The sequence below is a fragment of the Rhinoderma darwinii genome, chromosome 2 (genome assembly GCF_050947455.1).
Source record: "Rhinoderma darwinii isolate aRhiDar2 chromosome 2, aRhiDar2.hap1, whole genome shotgun sequence".
Lineage (NCBI taxonomy): Eukaryota > Metazoa > Chordata > Amphibia > Anura > Rhinodermatidae > Rhinoderma > Rhinoderma darwinii.
Window position 1 is genome coordinate 120,334,073 of NC_134688.1, and position 19,174 is coordinate 120,353,246.

The 19,174-nt window shown below is 40.6% G+C and overlaps 1 protein-coding gene across 2 annotated transcripts in view; it reads right to left on the reverse strand.

The window, feature by feature from the left end:
• ACVR1B (activin A receptor type 1B) overlaps positions 1-19,174 on the reverse strand; it is a 49,878-nt gene that overhangs the window by 10,786 nt on the left and 19,918 nt on the right. Inside the window, exons 2-7 of one of the 2 annotated variants that reach the window (XM_075852236.1) lie at positions 11,748-11,987; positions 6,836-7,078; positions 5,038-5,268; positions 4,622-4,789; positions 4,370-4,526; positions 3,236-3,360 (exon numbers count right to left, since the gene is read on the reverse strand). In XM_075852236.1, the coding sequence (XP_075708351.1) occupies positions 3,236-3,360; positions 4,370-4,526; positions 4,622-4,789; positions 5,038-5,268; positions 6,836-7,078; positions 11,748-11,987 (1,164 nt within the window). The remainder of the gene's footprint in view (positions 1-3,235; positions 3,361-4,369; positions 4,527-4,621; positions 4,790-5,037; positions 5,269-6,835; positions 7,079-11,747; positions 11,988-19,174) is intronic. The other variant, XM_075852237.1, reaches the window with a different exon arrangement.

Sequence of the window (19,174 nt, forward strand, 5' to 3'; positions counted from 1 at the left end):
TGATGGAGTAGAGTGAAGGATAACCTATGTGTACAAATATCACTATCATCAATTACCCAAGCATGAGTAATCGCATCCCCAGTCATTCAGGAGAATCAATATTCTAAAGGATACCTTTGTACCGCATGTAGTTGGGCATCATGCCTAGTGTTAAGTCAGCGTGTCTGTGAAAAGAGACATTAGTCACGTTAAATGATGATTATTAAACATGCTCACAGGAAACTGCTTACTTCATATTCCCTATTCAGCCCCCTCGGTTCCAGTGTTTGTAGTCTGTGAATCCAATACGCCTCTCTGCGTTTAAGTGTCCTTATCCTGTCCCCTCCTCTTCGTGGGGCTGATATGTGCTCAATGACCTGAAATTGTAGCTGAGGCGTATTGGATTCACAGACTACAAACACTGGAACCGAGGGGGCTGAATAGGGAATATGAAGTAAGCAGTTTCCTGTGAGCATGTTTAATAATCATCATTTAACGTGACTAATGTCTCTTTTCACAGACACGCTGACTTAACACTAGGCATGATGCCCAACTACATGCGGTACAAAGGTATCCTTTAGAATATTGATTCTCCTGAATGACTGGGGATGCGATTACTCATGCTTGGGTAATTGATGATAGTGATATTTGTACACATAGGTTATCCTTCACTCTACTCCATCACATCAGACATCTGGCTATGTGCCTTCCTACACATATAAGACCTTTCAATATAAACAACACGCTTGAGTTCCTTCCTATTCCTGCTCTTATGTTTATCCTCACGCTTAGTCGTATTTATGTTCCCCTAGGTCACATGAATGTATTTACATCTATGCATTTATTTATTTATAACTATAAACAAACTAGGCTCATGATTAGAATCATAAGTGATCTACCTATATCGTTCATTGGCTCCTGGTTAAGCCTTTACATTGATTTATGCCTATACAAATCACCTCTACATGTAGCTTTCCTTTTGTGACATGGACTGAGGATGACACAAACGTCCTCCTGCTTATTGTTAATGCCCAGACCATGACGGTGTAACCACACAATAAACAGCCCATTACATATCCTAATACAGGATTGTGCACGCTACCTATACTCACTGCCAGCCCCAAGATAGGGTGTAGGCAGGCTAGTAACAGAACATCTCCTCACGCATTGAGATGCTCTGTGTGAGCTGACCACGCCCCCTGCCCGCCCCCATACAGGGCAGTGTTAGACAAGGGACATGAGCATCCCAGCAACAACAGAGACGCTCTGTACAAGCTGACCACGCCCCCTGCCCGCCCCCATACAGGGCAGTGTTAGACAAGGGACATGAGCATCCCAGCAACACCAGAGATGCTCTGTACAAGCTGACCACGCCCCCTGCCCGCCCCTACACAGGACAGAGACAGAGGAGGACATGAGCGTCCTGATAATATCAGGCACACCCAGAGCATGACAGCAATGTATGACGCGCACAATACACGCCCAGAGCCCGCCCCTAAGCAGGGATATTTAAAGGAACAGTGTCATGGCAAATAATTTTTTTTATATGTTAAAGATGTTAGTGCTTTAATAAAAACGTTTTTATTCATTTGTGTGTTTGTGTTTTACTTTTTCTTATTTTTACACTTTTTCTTCCCTATGGGGGCTGCCATTTTTTGTTCCATTTCTGTGTGTGTCGATTAACGACACACACAGACATGGAGTACGGCAGCCACAGTCCCATAGGGACTGTGAACGGCTCCCGTCCCATTCACGTCCGTGTACGGCGTCTGTGTGGGAACTGCGCATGCGCCGCTCCCACACAGTCCTATTCAAAATTGGCGCCGTCCGGCGCCATTTTCCTGTGGACCGGAAGTCGCGGCCGGACTGTAATATTACTACTTCCGGTCGCGGCTTCCGGACTTGTGCACATGGAACAGCGGCAGCAAAGGGAGCGGACGGGCCGGAGGGAGCCGCGGCGGCAGGAGCAGGTAAGACATTTCAATGTATGTTAGTGTTTGTGTGTGTTTACTACTGTATGTAAACCTACTACACTGTGGGTTACCTCAAAAAATGGCGACACACAGTGTAGGAGGTTAAACCTTTCAAACCCCTCGTTTATCCCGGCACTAGCCAGGATAAAGGAGGGGGGGATGCTGAGAGCTCACTAGAGCGAGGGCTTTTAACCCAATGCTGCAACATTGGGAACAGCTCCATCTAGTGACCAAAAATGGGTAGTATTATAAATTAGAAATAATTTATAATATTTCCTGGACTCGTGCAAAAAAAAAAAAAAATTTGAACAATGTTTAATCACCCACACACTAAATGTTTAATTTTTTAAAAAAAACACATGTTTTTAGGGCAACACCATGCCTTTAAACCAGGAGTATTTCTCCTGTCGTTTAGCGCCAAAACGAGCGGAAATCCGCCATTACAAGCAGCGCCATCCTTCTGGAAACTCCAGCAACCAGGGTAATCAGGTATGTGCACCACAATCCTACATTACACTAGGACTTTGCTTTTGATAGTATGCCAGACTGCATTGAACCATCGTAGTTGATATATGCTGATAGATGTCACATGTGAATAGTCTGATGTCATTTATCTGATGTTTGGAAACAAATGAGTTTATCTAACATGAGGATTAAGATGTGCTATGTTTACTTAGCTTTTTCTCCTTTTCCTTAATGACTGATTGTCAGATTTGTTCTTTTGAGTTTAAACTGTGAACCGATCACTCTGTTGCTATGAGATTCCTACGAAGTAACTACATACCTGAATACACCATTGTGCCTGGGATGAGAATGTCGTCCACTCACAGTTCCTGGTTGATGATGACTATTATTTTTGCGGTTCTTTATACCACAATTCTGCTTTGAGTTATGTAAAGATTTAATTTGTCCTTATTTATGTCTCGTTTTGATTTCATTTTTATTTATTTTTTCACACATGGATATGATGCTAATAATACCTATATATGACAATAATATATATGTTCTGTATACCTGTAGTGCCCGACGAAGGTCGTTTGACCGAAACGTTACGTTGCACGCACCAAACCCTTGGCATCTATCGTAATAATAAAAATTTCAAGAAACTTGATTTTGACGTCGGTGTATACTTTAGGTCATTGCCATTTTATGCAGTTAGCGATTACAATAGTAAGATTACAAAATCAAAAGTGAATTTACATTGTATGCACTTATTCATTTATTTGCCATGGTTTTCATTAAGAGGCTTAATATATTGTCTAAAAAAGAAAAAGAACACGCACCTCCAGCACTGCATCTACGAGCAATTTCCCAGTACACCAAGCCAAGAGCATAAATGTCTGCACACTTAAAGGAGTCAAAGTGCTTCATATTTATACTTTCATCCAGGACTTCTGGAGCCATATATCTGCATTATGAAAGGAAGGACGTTAGTAAGTAAATTGTAGGATTCCTTTCTCCAAAGCCAGACACAGATAAACATGTAATTCTGCCGTTTTCTCCCCCTTCTTGAATATCATATAAATGAAGATGGAAATTTAGTAAAACATCACACATCACCAATTTTGCATAACATTTTAATATGGAAAACTCATATATATATATATATATATATATATATATAAAAAAAGAAGAAAAACAAATGGATCCAGCCGCACCGGTATGCTATGGGTGCAAGCCAACGGGATAAGACCACAATCCCAATGGTATATAAGACAAAAAATAGGCAGCACTCCGTTCAGGTAGAGGTGAAAAAAGAGGGTACTTTTATTGTCCCATAAACAGTGGCAACGTTTCAGCTCCTTCCACTGCCCAGCTAGTAAAAGTATTAAAAACGCCCCGATGTACGCACATAATACACGCCCACTTGGACTTTTACTTTTAAACACACCCACTTGGACTTTTGCAAGCCTCATTTGCATAACTACAAAAATGGTCATAACTTGGCCAAAAATGCTCGTTTTTAAAAATAAAAACGTTACTGTAATCTACATTGCAGCGCCGATCTGCTGCAATAGGAGATAGGGGTTGCAAAATCTGGTGACAGAGCCTCTTTAAACCAGCAAGTCAATTTCACAAGAATCCTAAAAATGAGATTATTGAAATCTGCCTACAGAGGTTTGTTAATAATCTAATCTCTAAGGTGACTGGCAGACACTTGTCAGTAAAAAAAAACAACAAGTTGCACGTTTTTAATTCTTTTGGAAATATTGGCAGCTGCTCATCTACCCAAATCCACAGAATTAACATCAATCCGTAAATCGTTACGGCTTTGGGAAGACGGGGAGGAAAAATATGAAAATTGTCCGTTTCCTAAAGGGGTTAAAAATCGCCTATTCTGCACTATATAGGCGAAAGTTGCTGGAGTGCTTCTTTAATGTGATTGGAATAGAGGGTAAAGAGGCCATGCTACTCACCGTTTGGTCCCAACTCTCTGGTTTGGAGCAATATCTATTGTGTCTGTGAGAGAGTCATGCCGCACAGCAAGGCCCAAGTCTGCAATGGCACACACACCATTTTTCTTTACCAATATATTTTTGGACTTGAGGTCCCTGTGAGCGATTCCAGGTTTTCCTATTTAACAAGAAGAAAAAAAAGTATGAAAATCAATTGTTGATCAGGACTAATCTGTGGAAGAATGAGGGGGGGGGGGTCGTACGCTGACCTACCCTGAGTTCCAACTATTTCCATATGCAAATGGGCAAGGCCGCTGGCAGCTGACAGGGAAAGCTTGATCATCCCTTCTATGGTGACCGTATATCTATTCAGATAGTCAAATAGCGAGCCATGTTCATGGTAGTCAGACACAAGCCACAACTGGGTCCACGTTCCATTGTCTGCAAAAGAGAAAAATGGACGTCAAACATGGAGCGGAGCTGCAAAACCGGAAACAATCCATGGACATGTATAGCGCCGTTTCTGAAAAACAGCAGCTATGTATTTCTAATCCTGAGCTGCGCAAGTAACCTGCCACTGTATAATTTTTTTTTATAAAAATAGGAGATATATATATATATATATATATATACACACACATACACAGACACTAATATATATATATATATAATTATTTGAGGTACTGTACCTTTGTTGTCTGCTGCAATGAATCCCAGTATATTCTCATGACGCAGCATCACAGTCTGGTAGATCTCTGCCTCCCTGAACCATGATCTTTCTTCTCGAGATGAGAAAATTTTGACTGCCACATCCCCTCCTCTCCACTTTCCACGCCACACTTCACCAAAGCGCCCTTTCCCAATGATTTCTTGAAGGACAATCGTTCTTGCTACAGTGCGCTGCACAAAAAGTGGAAGTCCTGTGGATAGGAGATACTGGATATGTCAAGAGTTCTTTCTAACTGTATAAAGTGTGCCACATCAATCAGGGTTTTATTAAAGATTTGCTGCAGCATTAAAAACCTTTTATCAGAACTGCAATTAATACATGGGACATCACATGGTGACACCTGCCACGATAGTGCCGGTTAGGGTACATCGGAGGTATGCTCCAAGAGCTGCCTGTGCATTCTACACGAACAGGCAGTAAGTAATGCATTGGAATATTATATAGGCCTGTAATCGTTACAACCCATACAATAAAATTTTAAACATGAATTAAGGTGGTCGGACAAAAAAAATAATAATATGGCGGAATTGAATTTTTTTCACATTTACCATAAAAAAATATTACAACTAAATGCAAAAATGGAAGAAAAAAAACCCATGAAAAAACACCACATACAGCTGACATCAACTTAAGCCAAAAAATTATTAAGTTAGGCCCCCATAACGCACAGAGGAAAAACCACGAACACAGGCTGCTTCATCAATAGCAATAAAGAGCAGTGTCCCTTAAAGGGGTATTCCCATCTTAGACATTTATGGCCCCCAACCAGATCCTGCATGGTAAGGCAGCAGCCGATCCAGGCAGAGAATCCGTTACATATAGGAGGTCCAATAAAGTTGTATTTACTTCAAACTCCTTTCTGTTAAACTGGACGGTAATAGTAAAAGGTGTCACTGTATACACTGGACCGATGCTGCATAATGTAGAAAATAAACAGATCATAGCTGTATGTAAAATTACCAACTGGGAGGTGGCACTCTCCTGAAGAGTCATGAAGTCCGGTCACTAAACACACCCTCCCTGGCTTGATTGACTTTCCACAGGTGTTGGCTTGTTATGACGGATCACGGCCTGTGGGACGTCAATCAATCTAGGAAGGACACGTTTTGGGACCGGACTTCATGACTATTCAGGATAGCGGCAACGAGTAGATGACTCTTCAAAGCTAATTTACATACAGCATGTGCTATGTTATAAATTCAACTTCTACATTATTCTGCATCGGACAGATTATATAGCGGCATCTTTCTTTACAATACTATTACCGTCCTGTGTAACAGCCTGGTGGCGGTTTAGGGGCCTAAAAACTTGTAACAGGTTCTCTTGAATACAGCTCCTTAGTTACCAAAACAATACTTGGCTTGGCTTTTGGAAGGCCTCTACAAGCAATATTTGAATTAAACTCTAAATTCAGGGTTCTCCTTTTTAACTCAATCAATAAACAAAAATGTATTTATTATATATACACATCCACATACTTGGGCTACATTGACACGGGCATGTCCAATATGCAGGCGCAAAAAAAACAACAAAAAAACATATTTCCTGCATTTCATGTCCGTGTGCCATCCATTTTTCACAACAGTGATTATCCACTGCAAACACAACGGACACTTGCTGCGTGAAAAATCCTGCAGGTCTGAATAGCCCTATTGACTTGCATGGGTCCGTGTGCGGTCAGTTATTTGAACGGACACCACCTAGACCACGCCCGTCTGACAGGGCCCTAAAATGCACCGCATTACCAAGAACTTTACCTGAGCCAGATCCTGATGTAGACAGATCATAGATCAAGTCTGGAAGGGTTTTATCTTTTGCCAGATACATTTCACATGATGGATCCTCCAAGTCAAGTCGCTGGCGGTTGTGGTATAACCGCTGGTGACAATGGAAAAGGACCACCACAATAATAATAACGCCAATGAGAAACACAGGGCCAGCTATGATGGCCACAAGCTCTACTGGGCCCCAGCCTGATGGTAGATTCTCCTTTGGGAAACCTTAAAAAAAAAACAAAAAAAAACAGAAGGATTTTTAGAACTTTAAAAAGTAGAATTAAAACTGTATCTACGCAACATAATATTCAGAAATCAAGAAAGTCAGTTCTGTTTGGTTAAGTTCACACAGGCTATTTTCAGCCATTTTTCGGGCCATAAACGCTGCGAAAAACAGCAGAAAAATCGAAAGCACAACGCTTACAAACATCTGCCCATTGATTTCAATGGGAAATACGGTCTTCTGTTAAGACGGGGCATTTTTTTAACGCTTCATTTTCGAAAAATGGCACATAAAAAGAAGTGTATGTCACTTCCTGAGCTGTTTTTGGAGCGGTTTTTCATGGACTCAATAGAAAAACAACTCCAAAAACGGCCATAAAAAACAGCGCAAAAAACGCAAGTTGCTTAAAAAAACGGCTGAAAATCAGAGGCTGTGTTCCCTTGAAAAAAGCTCCGTATTATCAGATGTTTTTCGTTAAGCGTGTGAACATAGCCTTAGGAATATAAATTCATAACTTTTTGCAGAGAAACTTTTATTTCAAACAGAATTGGACGAATAATAATGCATTGATTCTGTACACAGCACGTCCAGCTAGCGGTGCTATTGTTAAAATATCAAAATCAACTTCCAGAAAACCTCTTTAAAGGAACAGTGTCACCACCAAAAAAATTTTCATGGCAGTTTTATGTTAGTGTTTTATTAAAAACGTTTTTATTTATTTGTGTGTTTGTGTGTTCCTTTTTTCTATTTTTTCACTTTTTCTTCCCTATGGGGGCTGCCATTTTTTTTTCCATTTCTGTATGTGTCGATTAACGACACATACAGACATGGAATACGGCAGCTCCAGTCCCATAGGGACTGCGAACGGGTCCCATCCCATCCACTTCTGTGTACGCCGTCTGTGTGGGAACGGCGCATGCGCCTCTCCCACACAGTCCAATTTGAAATGCGCGCCGTCCGGCGCCATTTTCCTGTGGACCGGAAGTCGCGCCGGACAGTAAGATTACTACTTCCGGTCGCGGCTTCCGGACTTGTGCACTTGGACCAGCGGCAGCAGACGGATCGGAGGGAGCCGCGGCAGCAGGAGCAGGTAAGAGATTTCTATGTATGTTCGTGTTTGTTTACTACTGTATGTAAACCTACTACACTGTGTTAGCTCAAAAAATGGCGACACACAGTGTAGGAGGTTAGACCGTTCAATCCTCTAGTTTATCCCGGCACTAGCCAGGATAAAGGAGGGGGGGATTCTCAGAGCTCACTAGAGAGAGTGCTTTTTTTCCCAATTTTGCAGCAAAAAGCAATGTGGTTGCTTTACCACATGCAATGCTACAATTTTGGGAATAGCTCCATCTAGTGACCAGCACTGGGAAATATTATAAATTAGAATCTAATTTATAATATTTCCTGACTCGTGAAAAAAATAAAAAAAATGTGAACAATGTTTAATCACCTACACTCTAAATGTTTAATTAAAAAAAACCAAAACAAAAACACATGTTTTACTGGCAACACATTCCCTTTAAAGAGGCTCTGTCACCACATTATAAGTGGCCTATATTGTACATGATGTAATCGGCGCTGTAATGTAGATTACAGCAGTGTTTTTTATTTAGAAAAACAATCATTTTTGACGGAGTTATGGCCTATATTAGCTTTATGATAATGAGTTTCTCAATGGACAACTGGGCGTGTTTTACTATATGACCAAGTGGGCGTTGTACAGAGGAGTGTATGACACTGACCAATCAGCGTCATACACTCCTCTCCATTCATTTACACTGCAGATCGCGATATAGCTATATCGCTATGTGCAGCCACATAAACACACGATAATGTTACTGCAGTGTCCGGACAATGAATATACATTACCTCCAGCCAGGACGTGATGTCTATCCACAATTCTGACACTTCTATAGCGTCTGTGTGATATTTACAGCAAGGCAAGCGTAATCTCGCAAAATTACGATGTAACCTGTCATTTAAAATGAGATTACGCTTGCCTTGCTGTAAATCTCAGAGATGCTACAGAAGTATCTGGATTCTGAATAGACATCACGTCCTGGCTGGAGGTAATGTATATTCACTGTCAGGACACTGCAGTAACGTTATAGTGTGTTTATGTGGCTGCACGTAGCGATATAGCTATATCGCTATGTTCTGTGTAAATGAATGGGGAGAAGTATATGATACTGATTGGTCACTGATTGGTCAGCGTCATACACTCCTCTGTACAACGCCCACTTGGCCAAAAAGTAAAACACGCCCAGTTGTCCATTAAGAAACTAATTAGCATAAAGCTAATATAGGTCATAACTGTCAAAAATGATCGTTTTTCTAAATAAAAAACACTGCTGTAATCTACATTACAGCGCTGATCACATCATGTATAATATAGGCCACTTATAATGTGGTGACAGAGCCTCTTTAAGATTTGCTTATATTAAACCAGAATATCTTTAACCCCTTCCCTCTGCAGCCATTTTTCGGATTTTCATTTTCACTTTTTCCTCCCCACCTTCCAAAAGCCATAACTTTTTATATTTTTTCATCAAAATAGCCATAAGAGGGATTGTTTTTTGTGGGAAGAGTTGTAGATTTTCACACCATTTTTTGTACTGGAAAAAAAATTGTGGGGTGTAATGGAAAAAAAAAAATAGGGATTCCTCAGTTTTGGTTTTGGAGTTCACCGTGCGGCATGAAAGAAATGTTAACTTCATTCTGCGTATCAATGCAATTACGGCTATACCAAATTTATAGTTTTTTTTTATGTTTTACTACTTATACAAGAAAGAAAACGAATTATTAAAAATAAAATTGTTTCTCCATATTCTGAGAACCGACACTTATTTTTTCGTCGGTTGAAAGGTATGAGGGCATATTTTGTTGCAGGACTAGCTGTAGTTTCTATTGGCACCAATTTGGGGTATATAAGACTTTTTATTAAATTTTTTGGGAAGATTGTGATAAAAAAACGGATATTCTGGCATTTTTTTTTTTTCACATCCTTCACCGTGCGGGTTAAATAATGTTACTTTGTAATAATTCTGACTTTTACGGACGCAGAGATACCAGGTATATTAATTTTTTCTACAATGCGTTCGTGGCGTAAAAGATTATATATATATATATATACACACACAAACACACACATACTTCTCAATGAATTAGAATATCATCAAAAAGTTAATTTATTGCCACAGGCTGATCGCCTCCATGCCATGCCGTACTGATGCAGTAATTCATGCAAAAGGAGCCTGACTAAGTATTGAGGGCAGATACTGCAAATACTTCTCAGTTGGACAACATTTCAGTATTAAAAATAATATTTGAAATTGGCCTTATATAATATTCTAATTTTCAGAGACACAATTTTAGGTTTTCATGAACTGTTAGCCATAATCATCAACATTACAAGAAAAAAATGCTGGAAATAGATCACTCTGTGTGTAATGAATCTATATAATATGAGTTTCACTTTTTGAATTGAATTGCCTAAATAAATTAACTTTTTGATGATATTCTAATTCATTGAGAAGGACATATACACACACATATATATATATATATATATATATATACACACATACACACACTTTTTTTACTGTGGTGTTTAACTCTCTTTCCTATTAGTCCCCCAAGGGGACTTGAGCCAGCGATGTTGGAACCAGTTGGATCGCTCATATGATATGCTGCAATACAAATGTATTGCAGTATATCGTGATTCTGACTTAAAAGGAGTACAAAAATGGCAGACATGGGGGCCTTCATTAGGGCCCCAAGCTACCATGGCAACGGTCGTCAACCCACGATGTCGTGATGGGGGCGGGGGTCGATGGAACTTCAGAGGGGGGCTGCCCCTCACTTTCTAACGGCTTAGATGCAGCAGTCGCTAGTGACTGCGACATCTAAAGGGGTTAAGCAAGCGGTTCCCGCTCATTATATTGAAATGTCTGTGTAACATACAGCCAACACCCTCGTTCTATGGAGGGGTTAATGTACCCAAAATATTAATTCTAGTGTAAATAGGGCCTGAGGATAATAGAATACTAAATTTCAGTGTGTTTTTGCAGTCCTATATCAATTTACCCCAAATCCACAGCAGCCGTGGTCCCGCAAGTTCAGGAACAGCTCTTCAAACAAATTAATGGAGATCAGGAGGGTGGACGCACAAGAGCAGAAACAGCCAAAGCTTTTTTTTTTTTAAATATGAATCAGCACATGTATAATAATCAGCAGATATCAGGAGCAACAAGGCTCGGGAAGAAGGTTTTCAACATGGTATCTCGCACCCCTTTATCTCCCTTTCCCTAGTGAAATAAACACACGCTATGAGCGTGTCTGTGGGAAGATAGTTGTTGGCTAACGGCCAACAGATATATGGCCACCTCTAGGTATAAAAGGAGAGAAGTTCTCATGTGAAAAGCTTCCTCCATAGGGCTTCACGTTTAATTAATGTATTGGTTCAACTTCATAGAGTCTGGTCCTTTACGAACAGAAGCAATAGGAGAACGATCATATAAAAAAAACAAAAACCAACAAGAGGGACATCTAATGTCAAAGCAGTTTAACATATTGCAAGAATAAAAAGCACCTTAGTGCCAGGTTTCTAAAACTGCAGAAAATGTATAAAATCGGTCTGCCATCAAATCGGCTTGGATGTTCAATACATACCACTTGGTACCGGGAGGTCGATTTTGTTGCAGTAGTCCGTGTAGCAGCATTCGGTGTTGCGGATATCCTCTGAACTAAGACAATAAAAAGGTTTCCCTGCAGGAACGAGTTCACTTGCAGAAATGCATGCTCGCATGTGATGTTGGACGTTATCTATGTTGGCAATTGAGACTATGCACCCACCATCTGTCTCACACGTGTAGTTGGTTTTGATGCAACTAGAGCAAAGACAAATCAGGGCTAGGAAACAAAAACAAAAAAAAGACAAATGTAAAAACTGGTTTAGGATAAGTGCAAAATTACACCTCGTTTCAACAATTGTTGCTCTGCTCTCCCGACTAGACTCCCTCTACCTCCGATGGCCAATCATTGCTATAGAGCAAGTTACAATGTGGCTTGGCTATTCGTCTTAGCACTGTAAGCACTTCATTCATTCACCCAATAAATATTGCTGCTCATAGGTACATAATATAAATCTGTTTGTTTGTGATCAGTTAATGTCAGTCCACAACTTTGGAGCCGATCAATGAATAAAATGCATAAATAGCATCAAAACGGGCTCGTCTGCAATGGGATTGCTCCCATAATACTACACTACAAATTATCGTGAACGCTCATTTGCCCGATCTTTGGTCCGTGTAAAAGGACCTTAAAGAGCCTCTGTCACCACATTATAAATGCCCTATCTCCTACATAATATGATCGGCGCTGTAATGTAGATTACAGCGGTGTTTTGTATTTAGAAAAACGATCATTTTTGACTGAGTTATGACCTATATTAGCTTTATGCTAATTACTTAATGGACAACTGGGTGTGTTTTACTTTTTGACCAAGTGGGCGTTGTAAAGAGAAGTTTATGACGCTGACCAATCAGCCTCATACACTTCTCCTCATTCATTTACACAGCACATGGTAATCTTACTAGATCACTATGTACACACACACACACACGTTACTCAAGTGTCCTGACAATTAATAGGCATCACCTCTAGCCAGGACGTGATGTCTATTCAGAATCCTGACACTTCGCTAAAGTTTGTGTGTGATTACAGCAAGGCAAGCGTAATCTCGTTTTAAATGACAGTTTACAGCGTAATCTCGCGAGATTGCGCTTGCCTTGCTGTAAATCTCACAAACGTTAGCGAAGTGTCAGGATTCTGAATAGACATCACGTCCTGGCTAGAGGTGATGCCTATTCATTGTCAGGACACTTGAGTAACGTGTGTGTGTGTGTGTGTGTGTGTGTGTGTGTGTGTGTGTGTGTGTGTGGCTAAACATAGTGATCTAGTAAGATTACTATGTGCAGTGTAAATGAAGGGGGAGAAGTGTATGACGCTGATTGGTCACTGATTGGTCAGCGTCATACACTTCTCTTTACAACGCCCACTTGGTCAAAAAGTAAAACACGCCCAGTTGTCCATTAAGAAACTAATTAGCATAAAGCTAAAATAGGTCATAACTCCATCAAAAACTATCGTTTTTCTAAATAAAAAAATACTGCTGTAATCTGCATTACAGCGCCGATCACATTATGTACAATATAGGCCGCTTATAATGTGATGACACTCTCTTTAAGTTCCTTTTACACGGGCCAAAGATCGGGCAAATGAGCATTCATATGAACACCCCTTCACGATCATTGCCAAGTGTAAACAGGGCAACGATCAGCCGGCGATCGAGCAAACGCTCATTCGTCGACTTATCGTATCATTTATGCAGCACAAAACATTATCGATATTGGCAGCACATCTCCCTGTGTAAAAAAGGGAGATGTGCTGCCGACATGATGGAAATGCATGGGGACGAGAGATCATGGTCCCCATACATAAAGGCACTTTTACACGGGGCAATGATCGGGCAGACAAGGGTACATTTGAACACTCGTTCCCAAGCATTGCCCTGTATAAACAGGGCAACTCTCGTAGTAACGATTACTCGTTCCCATACATTACTAATCATAGCTTCTTGTGAAAGGAGCAAACGAGCGCCGAACAAAGCGCTGTCTCGTTGATCAGCACTCGTTTTTACGGCCAAAACTGACCAATGTAAATGGACCCTTAGAGTTCTACCAGCAGACGGATTTTTACGGCGTAAATGGCAGACTGCTTGCTACACTCCATTGAAGTGTCTTCGAGGGCATAGAATCGAATAGCTTGACAGCGATAAACTCCTCATGTGTAGGCCGCAACCGTATTAATCCTCAGCATTATCTGTATATACAGTTTCATTCAACATCAATTTAAACTAGTGTATTAAAGTGTTTACCAAGAAACTGAATAACAAACTGTAAAGTGAGAGCAGTAGGAATATAGAATTGGCACTAGAACCAGGACAGCGAGTTCTTGGACTATTAAGTAGAATGAGTAAATCGCGAATGTGGAATTTCTTATGCAAGAAACATTTGATCAAGAAGTGAAAATTGTGATAAGTCTTACAATCCATGTATGTTAACAAAAAGGATTGCATAACCGTGAGTCAGTCTACTGGAAATACGCGAGATCAGATTTCCCATCAAGGAGTTCATACCTCTCTTAAAGGACTCTTTACATAGATGAAATACTGCAGATAGATACGCAGGGCAATGCAATTCCCTAATACGTTAAAGTAGCCTCATCAAGCATGAAATTACTGGATTTTAGGTAACGGCCTACCTAGCGACTCTATAGTGTATATAGTTGCTGCATGCACGCCTAGTATTTTGTGTTCAAACACGAGCAGAAGTTTAGCCAGTAGGTGAAGAAAACATCCAACAATAGATAGAACATAACTTATACCAACCACATCAAAGAAACAGCATCAAATTGAATTAAATTGATAAATTAGGTTTATATTGCCATATTTTTATTTATATACTTTATTCTTAGTCCTGGTAGTGTTCTCACCACCGACGCTTCCACTTTAGCATTCTGCAGGAGAGCAAACCTGGTCTGACCTGGTCTAGACGGACTGTCAGGTATAGAAAAAGTATTACAACTTTTAAGGGCATGTTTACGTCAAATTAAACCACATCTCCAAACGGAAAACTACAGTTCACGAGTAAACCATGCAAAAATGACAGCCAGATACTTTAGAAATATGATGCATACGTTGCACCTTTTCAACTGTTTTTATAAAAGCGCCTCAATGTCTTCCTGACAAAAGGTTGTCTTTTTTGGGGGGGGGGGGGTTCTCAGGCGAGCAGGCCACCAGGCGCATGGTTATTTTGCGTTACAACTTTTACATAGCATCCGGCATTTTTTCCCCCAAAATAGGCCTTGGCTTAAAAACGGGCAGTGCCACCACGGTCCGACCGATTTCTCCTATTTTACGCAGAAAGTAGTGTAAATTTTAGCCTGGAGCTACCGTTGATTTCCCTGTCAGACGCACAGACAGAAGATGTAATTAATTTATTGCTGCTTAATAAAATTGCATGTTAATGTTACGAGCTACTGACTAAAACTAGCGTATTGAATGCCAGTCTTAGGGGAAAAAAAAACACCTGGACCCACATGTACTGTTTATTGCTTTAAAAAAAGAACAATTCACTGTCTCGCACAAGTTATTAACATGTAGTAATGTAATATGTTGTTTTTTTTTAGGAGCAGTACTAGAAACCTTTACTAGAACAGCTTCCTTAAAGCGTGCCTAACCTTTCAGGCGACTTTTCAGAATAAGTGGTTATCCCCTCTGCAGACTCTCTCTCCAAGGCCAGATTCAGACTGGCGTTGCGTATCTCGGACGTTAAAAACAGGAGTTTTTCACATCCGAGGTGCATCAGTGCTCTGCGGGACAAGATATCACGTGACTAGAGTCTATGGAGGGATGTGTCCTATTTTCTCACGGACCCTTCACACGCTCCGTTGAAATAACGGCCGTGTGAATGGCCATATTGAATTATATAGGTCCGTATGACTACCGTCGTTTCAACGGCCGTATAACACGTTCGTGTGAATTGGGCCTAACTGCTACTGCTATCATGTCTTCTATACACTGCACACAGAGAAGAGGAGAATCCTGCTCTTCTATCTTTGTATATCTATCACATATATAGAAGCAGCAGCAACATGGAGGACATTATATAGAAGTAATGACAGCTAAGAACCCAGCACTGGGGTGACATAGACCACTTACTAGAAGCTGCAGCAGCATGTCTCTCTCCCCTCAGACTTCTATGGGCAGCATGTAACCTGATCCCTCAGTGGGCTAATAATCTATCTGGGATCTGAAGACTGATTCCAGCAGTGAATTGAGTGAAAGATCAATGCAGGACATAGGGGGGAGAGAAGAAGTCGCTCATAAATGGTGGCGGCAATTTGGTAAATTAGGATAACAAAGTTTCTTAAATTCCTTGTACTATTGATTTATGCAAAAAGTTTGTTAAAACAACAGTGACCATTTAAGAAAGAAAAAAAAAAAAGGCGCAATGTGGTAGTGGTGTGGCTTACTACAGAACTGCTACCGTAACGCGAGAACATACCCACATCGTATGTTTTGGATCAATTTCCAGATGTGCATCAAGTTGCAAAGTGTAAACTGGCCCTAATACTGTACTACATTTTACAGAAGGAGACAACTACTGAACTTATGTATATCATGTGTAACATGACAGCCTCGGTCCAGCTCAAAGAGTAAGACAGTCCAGTAGACTGACGGATTCTGCTTATAGTGCCGCTATGCAGTTTCTATGTATAATTCGTACATAAAAGCTACATTGCAAAAAAGTATAAGAGAATTTAATAAAAGTCTATTTAAAAAATGTTTCTACCACATTACATATACATTTCATTAAAATAAAAGGCTACAAAGGTTTAGATAGCCTTTAAGCTGGCAATAAATATGAGTCAGTTGTTGGCTGAATATTTGATAGCGCTCGCTCCTGAACCTCCCATGAACAAGATCATTCTAGCCAATATTGGGGTAACCTGCCCCTATACACATTAGATAGTTAGCCAATCCGGTCAAACCAAACGTAAGACAATTTTTATCTAATGCATATGGTCAGCTCCCCGGACTAAGGGTCCTATTAGACAGGCAGATATTCTTTCATGAACGAGCAAAGTAATAATTTAGCGAGTCGTTTGAGTTTATGAGATGGTCTATTACACGTGGCAATCGCTAAAGATTATCGCTGTTCAGTCGTTACTGCGAATATTCATCGTTGGCCCACACCTCGGATTAGACGAGGGGATGCGGCGGTGACAAACTATAATCTTTCCCTCAGGTAGATGTGGCCGATCCCCGGAAAGCCAATGATTTATCATTCGATTGTAGCACACTATTACACGTGACCATCATCTAAATTTGTACGATAATCGCTCCGTCTAATAGGGCCTTAATCACCACATCTTTACACGAAGTAAGCCTGGGCACATACTTCTGTGATCAGACCGGAAGTGACAGAAGGTGGCGCTCCAAATCATTTATCAAAAAGGGTATATAAAGTGGATGCAAAGTAACGGTTTTCATCTTACACGATATATACGCACAATATATTAATTTGCTCTGTCTCTGGTCACAGTTCATTTAGTGAAGATTCCAGAGCAATAGAATTACAAGCACTAGGTAATAAATCTACTCTCCGCAATCATTCCGAACGTGTGATTTATTCAAAGATGTTGACTATGACCTTCAGTGGAAAAATTTCAGGAGAAATCTAATTTTTTCCCGCAATGTCAGCATCAAGCCCATAAAAAAAAAAAAAGTTCTCAATGCAGCAAAATAATTAAAGGGGGTGCCCACTACCAAACAGCCGATGACCTATACACTGGATAGGTCATCAGTATACCATTGGTGCAGATCAGACACCCGGACCCCGCACCGATCAGCCGATTCGGCTGCCTGCGGGAACCGGATGTCATTGCACAGTTTGCAACATACGGAGCCGGAAGCTGTTGGCTCCGTACATTGCATAGAAGCCGTGCTGCAGAACTGCAGCTCTGCTCCTATTTACTTGAATAGTAGCAAAGCTGCAGTACTGCTGCTCAGCCGCTATTCAGTGATCGGAGACATCTGCTTCCGGCATGAACGTCCAGTGCCCGGGTGTCGGACCCCCACAGACCATGTTCTGATGACCTATCCGGTGGATAGGTCATCAGTTGCCCGGTAGTGGACAACCCCTTTAACTCCATTATAAGAGAGACATTTTAGTTTCATACATCGGTGGTAGGATGCCTCAGAAGTGTCATTCAATTCCAAAGTATGAAGTTTGCATTTAAGGGAAAAAATTAAAATGACTGGGACATCTCATCGGTTTGTCAGGATGTCTCTTCTCTTAATCCCTACATGTTTCTACTTGTCTAATATTTATTGTGAAGCATGAAGTGGAGAAGTTTATCCTCCAGGACATCTCACGGCAGATCAGCTCGGTTCAGACACTAGGCTGTGACTGAAGTGTCAGAGCAGTTTCTACAAGGGAAGAAGGGACAGATTTCAGTGCCTTCTACCGTCCCAAACCAAATGAATAATGACGTGAGTACGAGAGCAGATTTTTCCACGAGCGGTACGAAACAGTCAATCTGCTTGAAATGTCTTGTGAAATAAGGTATCATTTTGCACACTGTATCGCACTCATAAATTATTGTTGTCGGCAGTATGTGTCAAACTGTAATGAAGCTTTCCGTTCTGACTAATGCTGTATGACATACGCTTGTAATATTACAGCGTAAAGAATCATTTAATCAACGAGGAAGAACACGAAAAATAAAAATCATATAATATACACCCAGTAGGTACAGCTATATACCTGAGGTTAATAAAAACATGTGACCAGCCATACATGTGGCAGCATAAGAGCAGGCAGACATGGTCAAGAAGGCAGATAAACATCAGAATGTGGAAGAAATCGGATCGGAGGACCAGATCATGGAATGATTGTTAGTGGATGGAATGGTTGAGTATCAAACGGCCGATCTCCAGTAAAGACTTGTATTCCCCCATGAAATAGCAATTCTAAAGCACCTCTTCTTACAAGTCTGCATTGTGCTGTTCTGCGGTTACTCCTATTGGAAGTGTAGAATTAAAATGACAACTGAGCATTTTCATTCTCCTTGTCAAAGAGGCGTGCCCTTACACAGTTCAACTGACAGCACTGATTGGACAATGTCAGACTGTAGCGACACCCGCCCCAACTGGTAACAGCTAGCGGTCAATTTATTCATACATTTCTAGGAGGAATAACAGAGGAACAGCACAATGTAGAGTTCTAAGAAAAGATGCTACCGAATTGTTATTTCATAGGGAATACAAGATTTTACTAATACAGACCGGTCAGGAGAGGTGACAGGTTACATGCACTGGCAGCAAAAACCGCAGTGGAATTTCTTTGCACATACTCGAACACTTTTACTGTCAAAGACATACAAGTGAAAGGACTAAAATTTTAAAAAAATAAAAAAAAAATAACATTTTCCGTGGTTTTGATTGCGAAATTAAAACCAGTCATGTTGAA